General features: G+C 44.5%; 3 protein-coding genes across 3 annotated transcripts; 1 reads left to right on the top strand and 2 right to left on the bottom strand.

Annotated features, from left to right (window-relative positions):
* Positions 1-6,142: 6,142 nt before the first annotated feature.
* LOC306741949 (histone H4) lies at positions 6,143-6,454 on the top strand (the record flags this gene model as incomplete). The annotated part of the gene is made up of 1 exon (XM_079224285.1): positions 6,143-6,454. The coding sequence occupies one exon, from the start codon at positions 6,143-6,145 to the stop codon at positions 6,452-6,454; it is 312 nt and encodes a 103-aa protein (XP_079080411.1).
* A 2,920-nt stretch (positions 6,455-9,374) lies between these two features.
* LOC306741324 (uncharacterized protein) lies at positions 9,375-11,554 on the bottom strand (the record flags this gene model as incomplete). The annotated part of the gene is made up of 2 exons (XM_079223601.1): positions 9,375-9,788; positions 10,932-11,554. 2 exons carry the CDS (start codon positions 11,552-11,554, stop codon positions 9,449-9,451), a joined length of 963 nt encoding a protein of 320 aa, XP_079079727.1. The 3' UTR covers positions 9,375-9,448.
* A 2,604-nt stretch (positions 11,555-14,158) lies between these two features.
* Positions 14,159-14,470, bottom strand: LOC306741325 (histone H4; the record flags this gene model as incomplete). Its single annotated transcript, XM_079223602.1, has 1 exon — positions 14,159-14,470. One exon carries the CDS (start codon positions 14,468-14,470, stop codon positions 14,159-14,161), a length of 312 nt encoding a protein of 103 aa, XP_079079728.1.
* Between the last annotated feature and the right edge of the window lie 7,410 nt (positions 14,471-21,880).

Genomic DNA, 21,880 nt, shown 5'->3' with positions numbered 1-21,880 from the left:
CCATCCCATCCGGGGACAACAGGCGGGTCAACGATTGCTTAAGCTCCGGCAGGGGAAGAAGTCAGTAAGGGAATTTGCCAGCGACTTCCGCTCCCTAGCTGTGGACTCCGGCTGGAATGACCTGGCTCTACTTACCGCCTTCCAGAGCGGACTCAATCGGTCCATCGGCAGGGAGATCGCCCTACGGGAGGAGCAGCAGTCGCTGGATGGAGCCATTGCCTCTGCCATCAGGATCTCCGACCAGATGGCGCAGTGGAATCCTGAAGACTCAGCTGTTCGCTTTTCTGCACCACCTGTAGAGTTCCCCAGAGCTGTTACTCACCCCGGAAGAACGCCGGCGGCGCATGACGGAGGGTCTCTGTCTCTACTGTGGTCAGCAGGGACATATCATCTCCTCCTGCCCAGTAAAAGCCAGGGCTCACCAGTGAAGGAGAGGGCACTGGTGAGCCGCACCCTGACCCTGTCCAATCCCGCTCGCCTACAACCCCTGGTTCTTCTTCGCTCTTCCTCTGCCTCGCTCCAGCAACCGGTTCTGGTGGACTCCGGTTCCGATGCGGATCTCATGGATATGCTCTCGCCAAGAGACTCGGCCTTCCGTCTTCAACGCCCCCTGGAGGCTCGTGCCTTGGATGGCCGCCTCATTTGCAGGGTCACTCACCGGTCACCCTCCTGTTCCCGGACAAGCACACTGAAACACTATCTTTTCACCTGTTTTACTCACCCTCGCATCCCCTGCTCCTAGGTCTCCCATGGCTGAAACTGCACAACCCGCATGTGGACTGGAGTACTGGGAGAATCCTCACCTGGGGTCCCCGATGTGCACGTTCCTGTGGGGCCAGGGTGGCACCCATTTCGGCTCCAGGACCTCCTGATCTCTGCCTAGCTCCGGTCTGCACCTCCCAGCTATCCGGCTCTCTGGACACCTTCCCCGCACTGGACAAAGTACCTCTTTGTTATCACGACCTAAAGCAAGTTTTTAACAAAGCCCGTGCCTCTGCACTTCCTCCTCATAGACCATATGACTGTGCGATTGAGCTCCGTCCCGGCACCCATCCTCCCCGGGGGAGACTATTTTCACTGTCTGTTCCAGAAACTGCTGCCATGAGGAGCTATGTGGAGGAATCCCTGGCTGCCGGTCTCATCCGCCCGTCCTCCTCTCCTGCTGGCGCTGGATTTTTCTTTGTAGAAAAGAAAGATAAATCCCTCCGCCCTTGCATCGACTACAGGGGTCTCAACGACATCACGGTCCGCAATAGGTACCCTCTTCCTCTCATGTCCTCTGCCTTCGAGCTGATTCATGGTGCCAAGGTTTTCTCCAAGCTGGATCTCCGCAACGCATATCATCTCGTGAGGATCAGGGAGGGAGATGAGTGGAAGACTGCCTTCAACACCCCCAGTGGACATTACGAGTACTTAGTAATGCCGTTTGGATTAACCAATGCCCCTGCTGTGTTTCAGGCTCTTGTCAACGATGTGTTACGTGACATGCTGAACAGTTTTGTTTTTGTGTATCTGGACGATATCCTCATCTTTTCTCCTGATGAGTCCTCCCACATTCAGCATGTCCGTCAGGTACTTCAGCGCCTCCTGGAGAATCAGCTGTTTGTCAAAGCAGAGAAATGTGAGTTTCACCAGCCTTCGGTTTCCTTCCTGGGCTTCATCATTTCGGAGGACAACATTCAGATGGACCCCGACAAGGTCAGTGCCGTCAGAAGTTGGCCTACCCCTAACTCCCGCAAGGAGGTGCAGCGGTTTTTAGGGTTCGCCAATTTCTACCGCAAGTTCATCCGTAACTTCAGTGCTGTCGCTTCACCCCTGCATAACCTCACCTCTCCTAAGTTCCCCTTCAGGTGGTGTGATAAGGCTGAAGGGGCCTTCCAACGCCTTAAAGTGTCCTTCACCACCGCTCCCATTCTCTCTGTTCCTGATCCTACGCTCCAGTTCATAGTTGAGGTGGACGCCTCGGATGTCGGGGTTGGGGCCGTTCTGTCCCAACGGTCCTCTACCGACAATAAGCTGCACCCCTGCGCTTTCCTATCGAGGAAACTTTCTGCGGCGGAACAAAATTACGACATCGGGAACCGGGAGTTGTTGGCCATCAAGGTGGCTCTGGAGGAATGGCGTCACTGGCTGGAGGGGGCGGAGCTACCTTTTCTTGTCTGGACCGACCACAAGAATCTGGAGTATCTTCGGACCGCAAAGAGGCTGAATTCCCGGCTGGCAAGTTGGGCCCTGTTCTTTACCCGTTTTGACTTTGCTCTCTCCTATAGACCAGGGTCGAAGAATGGCAAGCCTGATGCTCTGTCCCGAGTTCCGTCCTCAGAGGGTCCTGTTGCCGTGCCTGAACCTATCCTGCCTGCAGCCTGTGTGGTTGGGGGTTTCAAGTGGAGGGTGGAGGAACAGGCCATCCAGGCTCTTCAGACCTGTCAACCGCCGGACGGCGTCCCTCCCAATCGGTTGTTTGTTCCACCTCACCTCCGCTCTCAAGTCATCCAGTGGGCCCACGCTTCACGATTGGCATGTCACCCCGGGGTCCGACGGACCTTATTTATGTCCCAACAGCGTTTCTGGTGGCCCGCCATGGAGAAAGACATCACCGAGTTCATTGCGGCCTGTCCAGTTTGTGCCTCCTGTGGGTCAGCTTCACCCTCTGCCTGTCCCCCTGAGACCCTGGTCACACATCTCCCTGGACTTCGTCACTGGACTGCCTCCCTCTGCGGGTAACACCACCGTCTTAACGGTGGTAGACAGGTTCTCCAAAATGGTTCACTTCATTGCTTTGCCTAAGCTTCCGTCTGCTAAGGAGACTGCTGAGGCACTCCTGTCTAATGTTTTCCGCATTCATGGTTTCCCTGTTGATGTGGTTTCTGATCGAGGTCCCCAGTTCACTGCTCTATTCTGGAAGGCCTTCTGCTCCCTCATCGGTGCCTCCGTCTCCCTGTCCTCCGGCTTCCATCCGCAGTCCAATGGACAGACTGAACGCCTCAACCAGGAGATGGAGACCACACTACGCTGTCTGGTCACCCAGAACCCCGCCGCCTGGAGTCAGCAGCTAGTGTGGGTGGAGTATGCACACAATTCTTTACCCTGCTCCTCTTCTGGTTTATCCCCGTTTCATGTGGTGTTCGGGTACCAGCCCCCCGCCTTCCCGTCCTTGGAGAAGGAGGTTGCTGTCCCCTCTGCTCTAGCCCTTATTCAGCGGTGCAAACGCACCTGGAGTCGGGCCAGGCGCTCCCTTCTCATCAGTTCGGAGCGTTACAAGAAGGCCGCGGATCGCCGCCGCACTCCTGCTCCAGAGTACCAGAACGGCCAACGTGTCTGGCTGTCCACCCGCAACCTTCCCCTACATTTGGAGAGCAGAGAACTGGCACCCAGGTTCGTTGGTCCTTTTCCCATCTCTAAAATCATTAATCCTGTCACTGTGCGTCTGAAACTCCCCAGGACCATGAGAGTGCACCCAGCTTTCCACGTCAGCCAGATCAAACCCGCTAAGGAGAGCTCGTTGGTGCCCACTGCCCAGCCCCCGCCTCCCCCCCGACTTGTGGATGGTGGTCCTGTTTATACCGTCCGCAAGCTCCTGTCCTCTCGCCGACGTGGCCGCGGGTTTCAATACCTGGTGGACTGGGAAGGTTATGGACCTGAGGAACGTTCCTGGGTGCCCGCCTCGCACATCCTTGACCCTTCCCTCATCCACGAATTCAACCAGTCCCATCCTGATGGCCCTGGGCCGTCAGGTGCCGGCCGTAAGGGTAGGGGTACTGTCACAACCGTCACTAGACGGTAGTGCTTTTATTTTGTTGTCTTGTCACTTCCTGTTTTACTTTGAAATCATCCTCCTGTGTCATGTCTGCTGTCTTTACTTCCTCATGTGTGATTACCTCTCCCTGCCCTGATGTGTTTCACCTGTGTCTCGTTAACTCCCCTCCCAGTGTGTGTGTGTGTGTATATATATACTCTGTACTTCACTTGTCTCGTTGCCAGTTCGTTTTTCTTCACCTGTGAGTCAACTTACCAGCGTTTTTCCTGCCTGATATCCTGTTCTGTTTCCGAGTAAGCCCGATCCCTGCCTGTACCTCTGCCGAGTTTGACTGCCTTCCTGTGAATGACCCTGGACTGTTTACGTTGGCGATTCTACTCTCCCCTGAGTGAGACAGCTGCTCTCACCACAGCGGGTCAGAGCCCTGCCGACCGGCCTCAGTCCCTCCCCAGTTACATCGGGAGAACATTCGGCGGTCCTTCTCCAGAGACTCTATCCTGTTGCAATATTACCTTTATCAATAAAGGAGTTCTTGTGAACTTTACTCTCTGCCTCGGGTCGTGCATTTGGGTTCTTTCATTAGTGCTCCGGCGTGACACGAAGAGACATCCGTCCACCATCCATCTCACGTGGATGAGCCCTCGTGCCAAATCTAGATTGAAATTTATACAAGCATTGGTGATTTTCTTAAATAGTATACTGTTGTATTTTCATCTTTTATACGCTTATATACTTTTAAACACCTTATCAAGTTGGTTTATGCCAGTAATATTATCTTCTGATGTACTAAAGATATTATTTGGTACTTTTGTTTGTATTTTGGCGCTCTCTTTCAGTTCAAAAATTTTATTAATTTCCTCTATTAAATCCTGCCAGACACAATAGCATGTCTGTTGCTTGGAGAATGCAGTGCTGGAGAATATAACGTCAAGCTAGCTGTACAGCTTAAAAATGTGTTGAATGCCACAACGTTTAGTGAGGAAAGCATGCCCGTTATACAGTATATAAAAAGCCCTCTCTTGGGGATTTTGATATACTGTATAACAGGCATGCAGAAATATTGTCTTCTTAAAAAAAAAAAGTGTCCCCTCACTCAGCAGGTCCGGAAAATTTCAGAGCCGGTTCTCTCTCCAGGACCAATTCGTCAACTAATCTGTTAGAGGCGACCAAATTATAGCACAGCAGAAACAAACAACACCTCCAATTGGAACGCACAAAGCTACATGCAGAGCTGTCTGGTCCTAAAAACTCAGAGTGGCAGATTATTTGAGCACAGTGACTGTCGAGGTAGTTCTTTGTTTTGTGTCAAAGTACAGGGGTCACTGGGGACTAGGAGGTCAAAAGGTCACCATCCATCATGATCAACATTCCTGAGTGACAGAAGGGACTTTACTTACAGTCTCAGGGAGCAAAAAAAAAAGTAAATCACGGCCCCCTGAAGAACAGCGCTCCTCCCAGCTGTGCAGGGAAGAGATATTGGAGACAGAGCTGCACTTTAAAGTCCATCCTGAATTTGACCACATGCAGCAAACTAAACAAAGTCCTCTTCCTGTTGGGAGAGCCCACCGAGAGCTGCAGTCCAGCAGCAAAGTGTGTCTCTAACTGCCACACTTTGAGCGCCAGTGAATGAAGAGACAGTGAGTGTGATTACTAGCAGCAGCAAGTCTGTGGCAAATATATGTCATCACTCCACCACCCTATACCTCTAGTTATTTAGCATACAGTCGGCTTTATGCCGCAGCTGACTGTTGGCAGTCATGTATGACCTGGCTTTGTGACTCGGGTCGTCTGAGAAAACAGGACCTCTAACTTTCAAAGGGAGAATCATACCGCTGGACCAGTGTGCACACTTTAAAATCTATTATAGTCTATTATTAAAGTCTTCTCAGAGGTGATGTGGCACGTGTCCTGTCATCTAGTCAAACAACACCCTCTGTGCAATATTCACTGCGATAGTTAAGAGTGGCAAGCTAGATAAATAACTATTGCTTTCTTCTTCTATGCCAGGAGTAGATACAACGTGTTAAAAAAGATACACATTGTTTGAGAAAATAACCCCAGAGGTTAAAAGAGGGTATTCATGGGATCCGAACCAAATAACTCCCTCACCTAAAACAACAATCGTATCCCTACACCAATACCTGCACCTGCGTCCAATTTTTAATTTTTTTTTCGTGCCCATGAGCAACAAGTCACAAAGACACGCATTACGTATTAATGCTGTTGGTCAGCAGGTGGCGCTAAAGCACAAAGAGTTTAATCGTCAACCTTCATGAAGCGAAGAAGAACAGCCTTCATGTCCTCTATCACGTCCTCAGACAGCATGTAAATATGCGTGAACTCCTCCTCGTTCTCCACTTCGTTGAATTACTTTGAGCAGTGAAGATGAGCGGAAGAGGAAAAGGAGGAAAAGGACTCGGTAAAGGAGGCGCTAAGCGTCACCGTAAAGTCCTCCGTGATAACATCCAGGGAATCACCAAGCCCGCTATCCGCCGTCTGGCTCGCCGCGGTGGAGTGAAGCGTATCTCCGGTCTGATCTACGAGGAGACCCGCGGAGTGCTGAAGGTCTTCCTGGAGAACGTGATCCGTGATGCCGTCACCTACACCGAGCACGCCAAGAGGAAGACGGTGACCGCCATGGATGTGGTGTATGCTCTGAAGAGACAGGGACGCACTCTCTACGGCTTCGGGGGTTAAACTCTGACTGACCAACATCAAACAACAACGGTCCTTTTAAGGGCCACACACTTAATCAATAAAAAGCTGATTTCCTGATCAATTATCCAGAGCTTCAAGTGATATTTATGTGCATTGAAGAAACATAAACGACTGTTTCAACACTGCTGGCTGTATACAACAGTACTCTTCATAAATAAGTTATATCCTGTATATTTCATTCAAAATATATAAATATTGTACCGTTTGTCTCCTCTACTCTTTCAATGCTCCACTCCCTCATATCCACCTTCTGCTCTTCAGTCTGTGTTTTCATGTATTGCCATTGAGTCTTGTATGTCGGAAAAGTAAGTTCTCAACAGTTTTAAATGCGTTTAAAAAGGTGAGTAAAATTCTTCAAATAAATTGTATTTTAATGAGCACAAATGCATTGGGGACACTGCACATTCTATTTCAAAGCAAGAAAATTGGAAAAAGTAATTGAATTTGATAATATTTTAAATAAAGTCAAGAAAAATAATCAACAAAATAGCAGTTTTGACATGCTTGCTGGTGTGTTTGGGGTCATTGTCTTGTTGAAACATCCACTTCCTGTTCAGCATACCGCAACCTGACTTCTTCCAGTCTTCTGATGTACTCAAACTGATCCATGATCCCTGTTATGCGATAAATAGGACCAACACCGTAGTACGAGAAACATCCCCATATCATGCTTTCACCACCATGCTTCACCGTCTTCACTGTGGCTTGAATTCAGTGTTTGCAGGACGTCTGACAAACCGTCTGTGGCCCTTAGACCCAAAAAGAACAATCTTACTCATCAGTCCACAAACTATTACGCCATTTCTTTTTAGGCAAGTCAATGTGTTCTTTGGCATATTCCGCTTCAGCACGTCTTTTTTTTAACAATGGGACTTTGCGGGGGCTTCACATGGACGTCGTCTGATTGTTGCAGTACTCGCAGGCAATCTTTGATCCCCCTGGATCTGATCATTGGCTGAGCCTTTGCCATTTTGGTTATGCTCCGATCCATTCAAATAGTCGTTTTTCCTTTTTCTTCCTTGCCTTTCTGGTTTTGGCTGCATTTCAAAGCGTTTTATATCATTTTAGCAGAACAGCCTATCATTTTCTGCACTTTATAAATTTTCACCTCTTTTATTAATTTCTTAATCAAAGAACGCTCTTCTGAAAAGTGTCTTGAACGACCCATTTTACTGTTTTTCAAGGACAAATGCACAGCCAGCATATGCAGTGTCGGTTGCCTTGATCCTTAAATAAGGGCCACCTGTTTAACACCTATTTTATTCACATAATCAATGACCTCACTAATTGAACTCGGCACTGCTATTTTCTTTAACATGCCCCTTTCAGTAAATTATTCAGTTTCACAGAATCAGCATCATGCATGTCATGCCTGTTGGGTCTGTTGGTTTTCTATACCTTAACTAAACCTTCTAGAAACTTACTTGCAATGTAGAAGTTGAAATTCTAACAAAAAAAGTGATTTATCTTGCTAGTGATGTGGGACTGCTATTATTTTGAACACAACTGTACATGGTCAGGTGTATGGCTGATAGGATCCGTTACTTCCAGTGCTTAAAGGGGACACCAATATTATATGGTTCAATTACAGATTTTTTTTAAATTATTGTGCACTGACCCCATATCAAACTAACCATTATTAAAAATAAAAAAAGATCTGACTGCAGAACAAGTTGCTGACATTTCTCTCAAAAACTCTTTACATTTTATCATCATAGCTTTTTAATACAATATCCCCATCTAATTATTTCTGATTTCCAAAATCTGTGAATTTTATTGTCTTTATATTAAGAGATAATGTATGAACATCAAACCAAGATTTTATCATTTCTAGCTCCTTTTTAAGAGAAAACCAAAGTTCATTTAAATGTTTGTTTGTAGTTTTGTGAGCTGTCCCTCTCAACCCACACGTCCTCAATAAAACCTTCTGCCTTTGTTATTCCTTCCACCATCTCCATTATTGCTGAGGTTGTAGTTCAAATTGTTTTAAATCCATACTAATGTTCACTTAATAAGTCATTTTTTTCTCCTAAAGAGATCCAATTGTTGCAGACATAATGTCTCTTATATTGTTGAGACTATACCAATGTACAGGAAGGCTCACTTGCGCCAACTGAACAGTTAACCTTTAAATTATGTAGAAACAAAAATAGGACAATCACTGATATCAGGAATATTCTCTAAAATGTTGTAGAATACATTTGTCAAACTCTACATTGCATAAATAATAAATGATTGATCTTACACTGGTTTACCTCTACTTTATAATGTCTACTCAAGGAGCGTTTGATTCATGTTTTATTTGCATTTACATTAGAGATAAAACACCAACATTGAACTCTGATTACCGCATTTCAAAGATCAGCAGGACTGAATATTAGGCAACAAGATTATAACTTTCCTTTGAAATTAATTTAAGACCGGGCGCTACACATATTTCAAAAGCAAACATTGGAAGAACAAGTTCAAGGAAAGTAGCACCTTAGTAGCACTTACTTATTGCACTTTGTAATTCGGTATTCTTGAAGAAATTGTACTTGAGTTTGACCTCATGGTTGAATGCACTGCTAAATTAAATCTAAAGTAAAGGTTGTTATTTGTGATATGCACAACAATCCTGGCGAAGCTGTTGTTGGCAATTACATTCTGTGTCCTGAGGCTCCAGCAAAGCTCAAGACAAGGCAGAATTCACATAAATCCAGTTAATTGTTGTTGTCAGTCGATGAATCACTTCCAACGCCTTCTGAATTCATTTGAACCTGTTTGTTTTATTGGTTTGTATCAATGACATGAATCAAGTCACGCAGACAGCAGCTACTTCTGCTTAGAAGCGGTCTGTGCGACACATGCGCAGTCCCGCCAGGCAGACAACCAATCCTGTGCGAGCAACAGCACAGCCTCATTTGCATCAAGTGGATATAAATAGATCGTTTTGAAGCGTCGCCCCTTACCTTGGTCCGTGAACTCAGTTTACTAATCATGCCTGACGCCAGCACCGTGAAAGCGCCCAAGAAGGGCTCCAAGAAAGCCGTCTCTAAGACCGCCGCCAAGACCGGCAAGAAGAGGCGTAAGTCCAGGAAGGAGAGCTACGCCATCTACGTGTACAAGGTGATGAAGCAGGTCCACCCCGATACCGGCATCTCGTCCAAGGCCATGGGCATCATGAACTGCTTCGTGAGCGACATCTTTGAGCGCATCGCCGGTGAGGCCTCTCGTCTGGCTCACTACAACAAGCGCTCCACCATCACTTCCAGGGAGATCCAGACCGCTGTCCGCCTGCTGCTGCCCGGGGAGCTGGCGAAGCACGCCGTGTCTGAGGGAACCAAGGCCGTGACCAAGTACACCAGCTCCAAGTAGACCTGCTGGAGACAACAACTCAACGGCTCTTTTAAGAGCCACCCACCTCTTCTAATGATCAATTCCTGATGCGCTCAATCTGATCCACTGACTATAAACACTACATAGTGTCCAGTGTTAGTCTGGAGGGATACATTCCTAGTGTTTCTGAAGCCAATTATTGATATTAAATGCACATATCAGCAACTATTTAATGTGTATACAAATAAGATCTAAAGGCAATTGGTTACATTTCCAATGATAAAGAATCAATTCACAACCACTGTATGTTAGTCATATACTATAGTAAAATATGTATTTACCATTAATGTCCATATATCAATATTTAAACCTGGTCTGTATATTACATGTACTCCATTTATTGTTAAACAGAATTGTCTCACTTAAATTTGCTCTAAATAAATATCTGGGTTTGACTTCTCCAGGCATTTGAGTTGCAAAACAAAATCAACTTTAGTCATAACCGATAATGACACATTCAAAACACGTGTTTATATATTATTATATATAAAAAATAATGTAATACATAAAATGTAAAAGGGCAAGAAGTTAACATGTAGATCAAAAATAATCAGGGTCTTAATGTAGGCGCTTGGTGAACTTTATTGGATCTCCTGACTGGTTTTGAGTTTTATCTCTAATGCTCTTAGATTACTTTTTGTAATTTATGTATTACAGCTTTTATTTAAATTAGGTGTTTATTCACATTTAGATTTGTTAAGGTACTTGAAACTATATTTAAACAATGGGACGTCTGTTGAGCCAAAGTTAATTTGTACTTACAAGTTGAACATTAATTAGTGTCTAATTTGAATGTTTCTCATTTTATTTGTTCTTCCAAAAAAACAAACGCACGTACATTATAGACTGCCGTCCCTCATCACACTTTACACGAGTTATTTGAGGCAGTTTATCTGGAGCAGAATAAGCCACACAGTTTCGACTTTGTTGTCTAAATGTAATCCCAGTTTAACTTTCATGTCTGCTGTTTAATGCCAATAATAAAAATCAGGAGGAAACAGCTCTTAAAGGTGGAGTGGGTGGCTCTTAAAAGAGCCTTTTATAGGAGCGTTGGTGGTTCAGCCGGAGAGCAGCTCACTTCCTCTTGGGTGCTGCTTTCTTGGCTTTGGGCTTGACGACCTTCTTGACGGGGGTCTTCCTGGCTGCGGGGGCCTTCCTCGGCGCCTTCTTGGGGCTCTTGGCTGCCTTCTTGGGGCTCTTGGCTGCCTTCTTGGGGCTCTTGGCCGCTGCGGCGGGTTTCTTGGCCGCTGCTTTGGGTTTCTTGGCCTTCTTCGGGGACTTCTTTGCGGCGGCCACAGGTTTCCTTGCTGCCGCTGCTTTGGGCTTCTTGGCCGCTGTAGGTTTCTTCGCTGCGGGCTTCTTGGCTTTGGGAGCGACTTTCTTTGCCGGTTTGCCGGCCGCCTGTTTGCTCATCCTGAAGGAGCCGGAGGCCCCGGTCCCCTTGGTCTGGACCAGAGTCCCCTTGGTCACCAGGCTCTTGATGGCAGTCTTGACGCGGGACTTGTTCTTGTCCACATCGTATCCTCCGGCGGTCAGAGCCTTCTTGACGGCGGCAGCAGACACGCCGCTGCGCTCCTTGGATGCGGCCACAGCTTTCACGATGAGCTCGGCCACGCTGGGACCAGCCTTCTTCGGCTTGGTCACCTTCTTCTTGGCTGCTTTGGCCGGCGCGGCCGCTGGAGCTGGAGCTACTTCTGCCATTTTCTTCCGTTGATCCGCTGTCCTGAGAAAACACGAGAGTCTGACTGATGGAGATTTCCGAGCAGGAGGCGGTACTTGAACACTACATGAGAACCGTGGAGACTCAACCCAGCCCGAGACTCCTCTGAGCAGCCTGAAAGCCGACTCACTTGTGTTTTCTCTTCACTGATAAAAGACTAAAAACTACACGTGGAACAAGTACTGAAGGCTGGCGGTGAAGGCAGCCGATAGAGGAAATGTTTCTCTTCATCTTGAAGTCACGTAGAGCTCCGATGATCTCTGTATTTAGTTTGAGGAGCCTCCAAACCTCACCTACTCACCGCCGTGGAGAGCGCTGATCAGCGGCTTTTCCGACTCATTTCTCTCTTTAAATGATTTAAAATCTATCCGATCTCCATCAAAACACGTTTTCCAACTGGTCCACATGTTTGTTCAGGGTCTCGATGTAAAAACAACCGTCTGGTGTTGATCACTTCATAATAAACTGAAGTTATTCTGGGAGCAGCAAACACACTGATGATGGTCGAGGCTCATGGTGCAGTTCAGCCAGACTTCCTATCAGAGCTGCTTGATGTGAACATGTCCTCAGCTGATGAATACGTTTCATATGAATAGTTGCTATAATATTGATACATCTACCAGTGTTGAATATTAGAAGTGTCAAACAGCAGTTTTTGATAAAGGAACTTTTAAAATAATTGCAAACAGCTGATCAGTACACAGCAGAACTGACACCAATAGTCTTCAGTGGGTAGAGGAGGTTAAACCAATTAAAGTAGCAATATATTCAGATCAAACAGCTCCAGATGATCGTATAACTCAGGTTTATGTCATTATTGTCATTATTAAATGTACAAAAATTAGGAATAGATGCTTATTTCTGTTCCAATACCAATTAATGTTGGGATCGATATGCATTAAACAAAAGTGATAACATTTTCGAGGGGGAAAATGTAAAATGACACAGCACCGTGAAATGAAAGATTGGCAGGAAATTGGGAATAATGACACTGAGCAGAAATTTAGATTTAACTTTTTTGGATTATGGTTTGGACAAACAGGACTCAATGGCACTTTATACACCATGAAGAAACAGACTGGAGAGCAGGTTGGAGATATGAGGGAGTGGAGCATCTAAAGACTAAAAAGGAGACAAAGTACAATATATACTTTTTTAATGAAACAGGTTAAATATACAGGATATAACTTATTCATAAAGTCATGCTATTTTAATTACATTTTCATTAATATTCTTTATAATGAGAACAATAGCCTTGTCATAGAGACATATTACACACCTCAGTACCGTACACAGCATGCACTTTCTACAAAAGAGAAAGTCTCGCTCTGGCCTTGCTCAATCCATGTAATCCTAAATCTATTTATTATACTATATAATTAGCAACTTTGAAATGATTGTGTCCAAAACTACCATCTAGTGCTCCTGAAGGCATTGATTGTTATGAGACAGTTAATACAACTGAAATGAAAAGGTAAATAGTGATTATTACTCCAACATAACAGCTTCTGATTTAGAAAAGCCAGTCTTGAAACAACCAATCAAACAGATACAGGATCAGTCTAGCGCAGGGGTGTCAAACTCATTTTAGTTAACGGGCCACATGCTGCCCATTTTGATCTCAAGTGGGCTAGACCAGTATAATCACAGCATAATAACCTATACATAACGACAATATGTCTGTTTAAATCATTGGTGAATGTGTTTGGATGATGAACCCTATTTCAAGGTCTTTCTACAATAAACTAGACCAAAAATTGAGACGTTATTCTACATTTGCAGCTTGTACTTTCTCCATGAATTTCGTCACAACGCCTGTTTTTCTCCCAATCATTGATGGTGCACCGTCTGCAGCCCTGCTGAAAGATCGGAAATCCTATCAGTCACAGTATTCCTCGTTTGGCGAATATTGGCAAAAAAAAGAAAAAGGTGAACAGTTATCCGGTGGGCCGATTGGACCCCCTTGCGGGCCGGATCCGGCCCTCATGTTTGACACCACTGGTCTAGGGTATTACATGCTTTGTGAACAGATCTGGACCATCCTGCATTGGTCACATTAGCAGAAAAGGAAACTAACTAAAAACAGCAGTATGAAGAGTCCATCCTGGACTTGTACACCTCCAGTCAGGAAGCGGGCTGGAAAGACCCCTGCAGACCCTCACACCCTGGAGACAAGCTGTTCCAACTCCTCCCCTCTGGGAGGCGCTACAGAGCTCTGTATGCCAACACCAGACAGGAACAGCTTCTTTCCTCTGGCCGTCACTGGTGAATTAACCAGACACCTCCATCTGCAATACTGAGATGTTTATTATCTGTCGTCTTTAATGGCTTTCTAGTCATATTGTAAGGAGAGCTCCATGAGACCAGAGTCAAAGTAGAATATATGGATATATTTTCACAACCTGAAGGCTTTTTTTTTTTTTTTTTTTTAAAGGCAGCATAACACCAATTGAGGCTACATTTACAGTTTGATTATTTAATGCAGATAGTTTTATCTGGAGAAGTGATCCAGAACTCAGCTCTTTGTTGATTAAGTGTGTGGTCCTTAAAAGGACCGTTGTTGTTTGATGTTGGTCAGTCAGAGTTTAACCCCCGAAGCCGTAGAGAGTGCGTCCCTGTCTCTTCAGAGCATACACCACATCCATGGCGGTCACCGTCTTCCTCTTGGCGTGCTCGGTGTAGGTGACGGCATCACGGATCACGTTCTCCAGAAAGACCTTCAGCACTCCGCGGGTCTCCTCGTAGATCAGACCGGAGATACGCTTCACTCCACCGCGGCGAGCCAGACGGCGGATAGCGGGCTTGGTGATTCCCTGGATGTTATCACGGAGGACTTTACGGTGACGCTTAGCGCCTCCTTTACCGAGTCCTTTTCCTCCTTTGCCTCTTCCGCTCATCTTCACTGCTCAAAGTAATTCAACGAAGTGGAGAACGAGGAGGAGTTCACGCATATTTACATGCTGTCTGAGGACGTGATAGAGGACATGAAGGCTGTTCTTCTTCGCTTCATGAAGGTTGACGATTAAACTCTTTGTGCTTTAGCGCCACCTGCTGGACAACAGCATTAATACGTAATGCGTGTCTTTATGACTTGTTGCTCATGGGCACGAAAAAAAAATTAAAAATTGGACGCAGGTGCAGGTATTGGTGTAGGGATACGATTGTTGTTTTAGGTGAGGGAGTTATTTGGTTCGGATCCCATGAATACCCTCTTTTAACCTCTGGGGTTATTTTCTCAAACAATGTGTATCTTTTTTAACACGTTGTATCTACTCCTGGCATAGAAGAAGAAAGCAATAGTTATTTATCTAACTTGCCACTCTTAACTATCGCAGTGAATATTGCACAGAGGGTGTTGTTTGACTAGATGACAGGACACGTGCCACATCACCTCTGAGAAGACTTTAATAATAGACTATAATAGATTTTAAAGTGTGCACACTGGTCCAGCGGTATGATTCTCTCTTTGAAAGTTAGGTCCTGTTTTCTCAGACGACCCGAGTCACAAAGCCAGGTCATACATGACTGCCAACAGTCAGCTGCGGCATAAAGCCGACTGTATACTAAATAACTAGAGGTATAGAGTGGTGGAGTGATGACATATATTTGCCACAGACTTGCTGCTGCTAGTAATCACACTCACTGTCTCTTCATTCACTGGCGCTCAAAGTGTGGCAGTTAGAGACACACTTTGCTGCTGGACTGCAGCTCTCGGTGGGCTCTCCCAACAGGAAGAGGACTTTGTTTAGTTTGCTGCATGTGGTCAAATTCAGGATGGACTTAAAGTGCAGCTCTGTCTCCAATATCTCTTCCCTGCACAGCTGGGAGGAGCGCTGTTCTTCAGGGAGGCGTGATTTACTTTTTTTTTTGCTCCCTGAGACTGTAAGTAAACTCCCTTCTGTCACTCAGGAATGTTGATCATGATGGATGGTGACCTTTTGACCTCCTAGTCCCCAGTGACCCCTGTACTTTGACACAAAACAAAGAACTACCTCGACAGTCACTGTGCTCAAATAATCTGCCACTCTGAGTTTTTAGGACCAGACAGCTCTGCATGTAGCTTTGTGCGTTCCAATTGGAGGTGTTGTTTGTTTCTGCTGTGCTATAATTTGGTCGCCTCTAACAGATTAGTTGACGAATTGGTCCTGGAGAGAGAACCGGCTCTGAAATTTTCCGGACCTGCTGAGTGAGGGGACACTTTTTTTTTTAAGAAGACAATATTTCTGCATGCCTGTTATACAGTATATCAAAATCCCCAAGAGAGGGCTTTTTATATACTGTATAACGGGCATGCTTTCCTCACTAAACGTTGTGGCATTCAACACATTTTTAAGCTGTACAGCTAGCTTGACGTTATATTCTCCAGCACTGCATTCTCCAAGCAACAGACATGCTATTGTGTCTGGCAGGATTTAATAGAGGAAATTAATTAAATTTTTGAACTGAAAGAGAGCGCCAAAATACAAACAAAAGTACCTTTGTAAGTACTAAATAATATCTTTAGTACATCAGAAGATAATATTACTGGCATAAACCAACTTGATAAGGTGTTTAAAAGTATATAAGCGTATAAAAGATGAAAATACAACAGTATACTATTTAAGAAAATCACCAATGCTTGTATAAATTTCAATCTAGATTTGGCACGAGGGCTCATCCACGTGAGATGGATGGTGGACGGATGTCTCTTCGTGTCACGCCGGAGCACTAATGAAAGAACCCAAATGCACGACCCGAGGCAGAGAGTAAAGTTCACAAGAATTCCTTTATTGATAAAGGTAATATTGCAACAGGATAGAGTCTCTGGAGAAGGACCGCCGAAGGTTCTCCCGATGTAACTGGGGAGGGACTGAGGCCGGTCGGCAAGGCTCTGACCCGCTGTGGTGAGAGCAGCTGTCTCACTCAGGGGAGAGTAGAATCGCCAACGTAAACAGTCCAGGGTCATTCACAGGAAGGCAGTCAAACTCGGCAGAGGTACAGGCAGGGATCAGGCTTACTCGGAAACGAAGGGACGTCGGAATCAGAACAGGATATCAGGCAGGAAAAACGCTGGTAAGTTGACTCACAGGTGAAGAAAAACGAACTGGCAACGAGACAAGTGAAGTACAGAGTATATATACACACTGGGAGGGGAGTTAACGAGACACAGGTGAAACACATCAGGGCAGGGAGAGGTAATCACACATGAGGAAGTAAAGACAGCAGACATGACACAGGAGGATGATTTCAAAGTAAAACAGGAAGTGACAAGACAACAAAATAAAAGCACTACCGTCTAGTGACGGTTGTGACACTTCGAGGAAGTATGGTGATAATGAAACACCTGAAATAAGAGTTTTGTTGATATGAAGGGGATTTGTTCATATTTAGCATGCAATTGCTGGTTTTCATAGAAAATGTACATTTCCTTTTCTTTCTTTATGCTTGTTGACAGTGTTTTCTGATTAAACAAGTGAGATTTCCCAAATTCCCTGTCACAACCATTTTACTCATGTCAACATAATGAAACAATAATTTGGCTCTGGCTTTATCCAACGTTGAGATTTCTGTTCTGGGATGTATGATATGATAATAGGTTCGTTCGAGATGAGCCAGTTCTGCGCAGAATCGATGGCCGCCGATCGGCGCCGATTAGATTTGTGTCCGACTAGGTCCCGACCTGCTCTGACGTCATGCATACGTGGTCAACGATAATCTCACGAGAGCGAGGCGGCCGCCGATTTTAGAGCCAGGCGCCACATCCAGGCGCCACATCAGAGAGCTGATTGTATATTATTATTATTATTATTATTATTATTATTATTATTATTATTATTATTATTCTTTTAAGTACTGTGGCCACCATGACCAAGGACAAGGAGTTGTGTTGCACATAATTGTGTTGGCTGTGATCCATCCAGGAGCAACAATGTTCAACATAATATATTGTACATAAGTATACTTTTGCATCTACTATGAACTTATCATCATAATTCTCCGAAAAGCAATATGACACTATGAAGGAGTTTATAAGTATGCTCATTCCGCCCGGTACCGGTCCGTGGGTCCGTGGGTCCCTTGGTAACTTCAGACGTAACTTGATAAATTACCCCAAATATGAAACTTAAAAGTCTGTTTCAACTCTGCCAGTGTTCTGGATTAAAACCAAGGCAGAGTATCCTGAGATCGCCAAAAGAAAGCACGAAAATCTGCGTCCATTTCCAACATCCTGTCTTTGTGCAGCGGGTGATGAGTAACGGAGTAGACTGGACACAACGAACACACGTCTGTCGTTGTCTCCCGTCACGCCGAGATGGGACCCGATCCGTGAAAATATTGTCTTCAAGTAACAGTATCAGTTTGCTTTGGATATCCAGTAAAAGTCAACATAAATATAAATAGTGAAGTAGCGTACAGATATCCAAAACAACGACTTAAGTACAGTACTGATACGTTGAAGGCAGCCTAAAACTGTCTGACTTGACTTCAGTTTTTTATAACGCCGCCTGCTCTCGTCTGGATTCCAGGCGAGGCGCAGCTCTAACGAGCCTATTGTCTCATTTGAAAATGTAAATATACGTTTTCAGAAAACACAATTGGCTGAATCCAACTAATCGTTTCAATATCTATTTTATATATTTGAATTCATTGATCACCACAAGGTGCTCCTCTTTCACCTGCTCTTGGAATCTGAGCAAATCCCTCCACAGACGCCACTAGTGCGTGCATGGCTGGCTGTAGTCCACGTGTAGAGGCGGTCAACTCAGTACAATGAACACTTATATAATCACAAGGAAACAGTCGTTGCCTGTTGAGCAGCCTTCCCCTAAGGATGTGTTTTATCTATAGCCCACCCCATTGAGTCCAGACCACACGGTAACAGCAAGCAACGATACTAAGGTGAGATATATGCTTTATTTTCGGGTTTACAAGAAAACACTTGGGACGATGAAGACCAACTGGTTGGTTGGAAGTTGTTCGCTTCGCCACTAACTTCTCCATCTCGGTAAAGAAGCAGCCCGATGCGGGATGCCTCCATTTTCTGTAGGAGGCATCCCGTGTTTTGCTCGAGGAGACTGTGGAGCGCAGCTGTGCTGTGGCAGCGTTACCCGCTTTTACCACGGAGTAAAAGTCCCGATTACAAATCTGACTAATACGCCTTAGCGCGATGAATACTGTGAACAATGTGCAGTATTCAAGTAAAAGTAATCTCAAAGCGATAATGTGAGTGATAATACACGCTGTCGATGACGATGTGTATGATTAGATTGTTTCTCATGCAGTCCAAATCTCAAAATTAACCAAATAAATTCATAGAAATGATTAAAACGATTAAAATGAAAAGCATGAGCATATTTCAGAAATCGGGACTGTGTGTTGTTTGGCGTCTTTTGTATGAAACGTTTTGATAGGCAAGGCAAGGCAAGTTTATTTGTATAGCACATTTCAACAACAAGGCGATTCAAAGTGCTTCACATAAAACCATTAAAAGCATCAAAACATAATGCAGATTTAAAACAGTTAAGAAATCATTAAAACAGTCAAAAAGCAAAATCAAAGTTGAAAAAGCAAAATAAAAAATAAAAGTTGCAGTGCATTTTAAGAAATAAAATGCAGTAGTGAGATGCAGTAATTGAATCTGGTTCAGTTAAAGGCAGCAGCAAACAGAAAAGTCTTCAATGTGGACTTAAAGGAGCCATGTTTAGTTCTGACTCTTGGAACAGAAAGTAGACCCGTCCCAGACGACCTGAGGGGTCGGGATGGTTCATAAGGTAGCAGTAGATCGCAAACATACTTAGGCCATAAACCATTCAGTGCTTTATAAACCAGCAGCAGGATTTTAAAGTCAATTTTTTGTTTGACAAGGAGCCAGTGCAAAGACCTCAGAACTGGAGTGATGTGATCCACTTTCCTGGTCTTAGTGAGGACTCGAGCTGCAGCGTTCTAAATCAGCTGCAGCTTTCTGATTGACTTTTTACAGAGGCCTGTGAACACACAGTTACAGTAGTCAAGTCTACTGAAGATAAATGCATGGACAAGTTTCTCCAAATCCTGTTGAGACATAAGTCCTCTAACCCTTGATATATTCTTCAGGTGATAGTAGGCTGATTTTGTAATTGTCTTGATATGGCTGTTCAGGTTGAGGTCTGAATCCATAACTACACCTAGATTTCTGGCTTGGTTTGAGGTTTTTAACATTAGTGATTGAAGCTGAGCGCTGACTTTCAATCGTTCGTCCTTGGGACCAAAAACAATTACTTCTGTTTTATCTTGATTTAATTGAAGAAAATCTCTTGCACATCCAGTTATTGATTTCTTCAATGCATTTAGCCAGCCCTTGTATGGGACTATAGTCTCCTGGTGATATAGTTATGTAGAGTTGTGTGTCATCTGCATAATTATGATAACACACATTGTTGTTTTTCATAATCTGAGTCAGTGGAAGCATGTAGATGTTGAACAGAAGAGGCCCCAGTATTGAACCTTGGGGAACACCACATGTCATCCTAGTCAGCTCTGATGTGTAATTAGCTACCGACACAAAGTATTGCCGGTCCTTCAAGTAGGATTCAAACCAGTTAAGTGCTGCGCCAGAGAGTCCTACCCAGACTTTCAGTCTGTCTAGTAGTATGTCATGATCGACCGTGTCGAATGCAGCATTGAGATCCAGTAATACTAAGACATAAGTTCTGCCACTGTCTGTGTTTAAGTGGAAGTCGTTGAAAACCTTAACAAGAGCAGTTTCAGTACTGTGGTGCTGACGAAAGCCGGACTGGAAGACATCAAAACAGTTATTTTCGGCCAAGAAGTTGTTCAGCTGTTGAAAAACCATCTTTTCCATTATTTTACTTAAGAATGGGAGGTTTGACATTGGTCTATAGCTTTTCAATATTTCGGCGTCTAAACTAGCCTTCTTTAGAAGTGGTTTAATAACTGCAGTTTTTAGGGCTTGTGGGAAGACACCTGATAGAAGGGATGTGTTTACAATTTGTAAAAGATCAGCGGTCATGCAGTGTGATGAAAAAGTGTGTTGGTAGAATATCCAAGCAGCAGGAAGATGTGTTCAGATGTTGTATAATGTCTTCTAGGCTTCTTTGGTTAATTGAGTGAAATTGTGTCATGATATTTGAATGGAAAGATGGGGACAACACATATCCTTTGGTTGGTGTGGAGCCACCGACTGCTTGTCTAATTCTCTGAATTTTATCAGCAAAATAGGAGGCAAATTGATTGCATGCCCAGGTGGATTGGAGCGTAGCCGTTACCGACACCGGAGGGTTTGTTAGCCTGTCCACGGTAGCAAATAAGGCGCATGTATTGTTTTTGGTTATGATGTCAGAGAAGAAGGCCTGTCTTGCATTTCTAAATTCCAAATTATAATTGTGAAGTCTCTCTTTATAGATACCACAGTGAACCTGGAGATTAGTTTTTCGCCACCTGCGTTCAGCTTTCCGACACTCTCTTTTCTCTATTCTGACCAGCGTGGCATTTCTCCAAAGGGATCTTTTCTTGCCCGAGACCACCTTCACCTTAATGGGTGCAATGGCATCAATAACATTTTTTACTTTAGAATTGAAGCCATCCACAAGCTCATTGACTGAGATGCAAGAGAGGCCTGGTGTGGAGCAGAACTTCTGAATAAATAGCTAACTGGTGTTTTCAGTGATGTAACGCTTTGTCACAAGTTGGTTTGGACATTTGTGTGTAGAGAGATTGCACTCTCAAAGAAAACACAGGAATGATCAGAGAGTGCAACATCAGTCACAGCAACCTTGGAAATGTCCAGACCTTTGGTGATGATTAGGTCTAGAGTGTGCCCCTTGTTATGTGTGGGACCTGTTACATGCTGAGTCAGATCATAGTTATCAAGGACACCACATAGCTCTATAGACCCTCTGTCTTGGGGATTATCAACATGGATATTAAAATCACCAACAATGACAACACAATCAAAATCAATACAGATTATAGACAGCAGTTCAGTAAACGTATCAAAGAAGGTTGCACAGTATTTAGGTGGTCTGTAAATGTTGAGGAATAAAACTTGCATGGAATTGAGAGCCACATATTCAAAGGAAGTAAAATGACCAAAAGACATCTGCTTGCATTGAAGAGACTCATTATATAAAATAGCAATAGTAATACGGTTAATACGTTTTGTATGCAAAAATCAGAATGCAAAAATTAAAATAGTGCAATAATTCCCCACATTAGGAAGTGGCATAAAAAAAAGACATCTGATTTTTAAATACTTTAATAAATGTACTTGGTCACGTTCCACCGCTGGCTGTGACTGGTTAGCCTTCTTCAGCTCTATTGACAAGCCA

The sequence above is a fragment of the Taurulus bubalis genome (assembly GCF_910589615.1).
Source record: "Taurulus bubalis genome assembly, chromosome: 9".
NCBI lineage: Eukaryota > Metazoa > Chordata > Actinopteri > Perciformes > Cottidae > Taurulus > Taurulus bubalis.
Note: the sequence above shows the minus strand (reverse complement) of the source record. Positions and strands in the feature narration are given on the sequence as shown.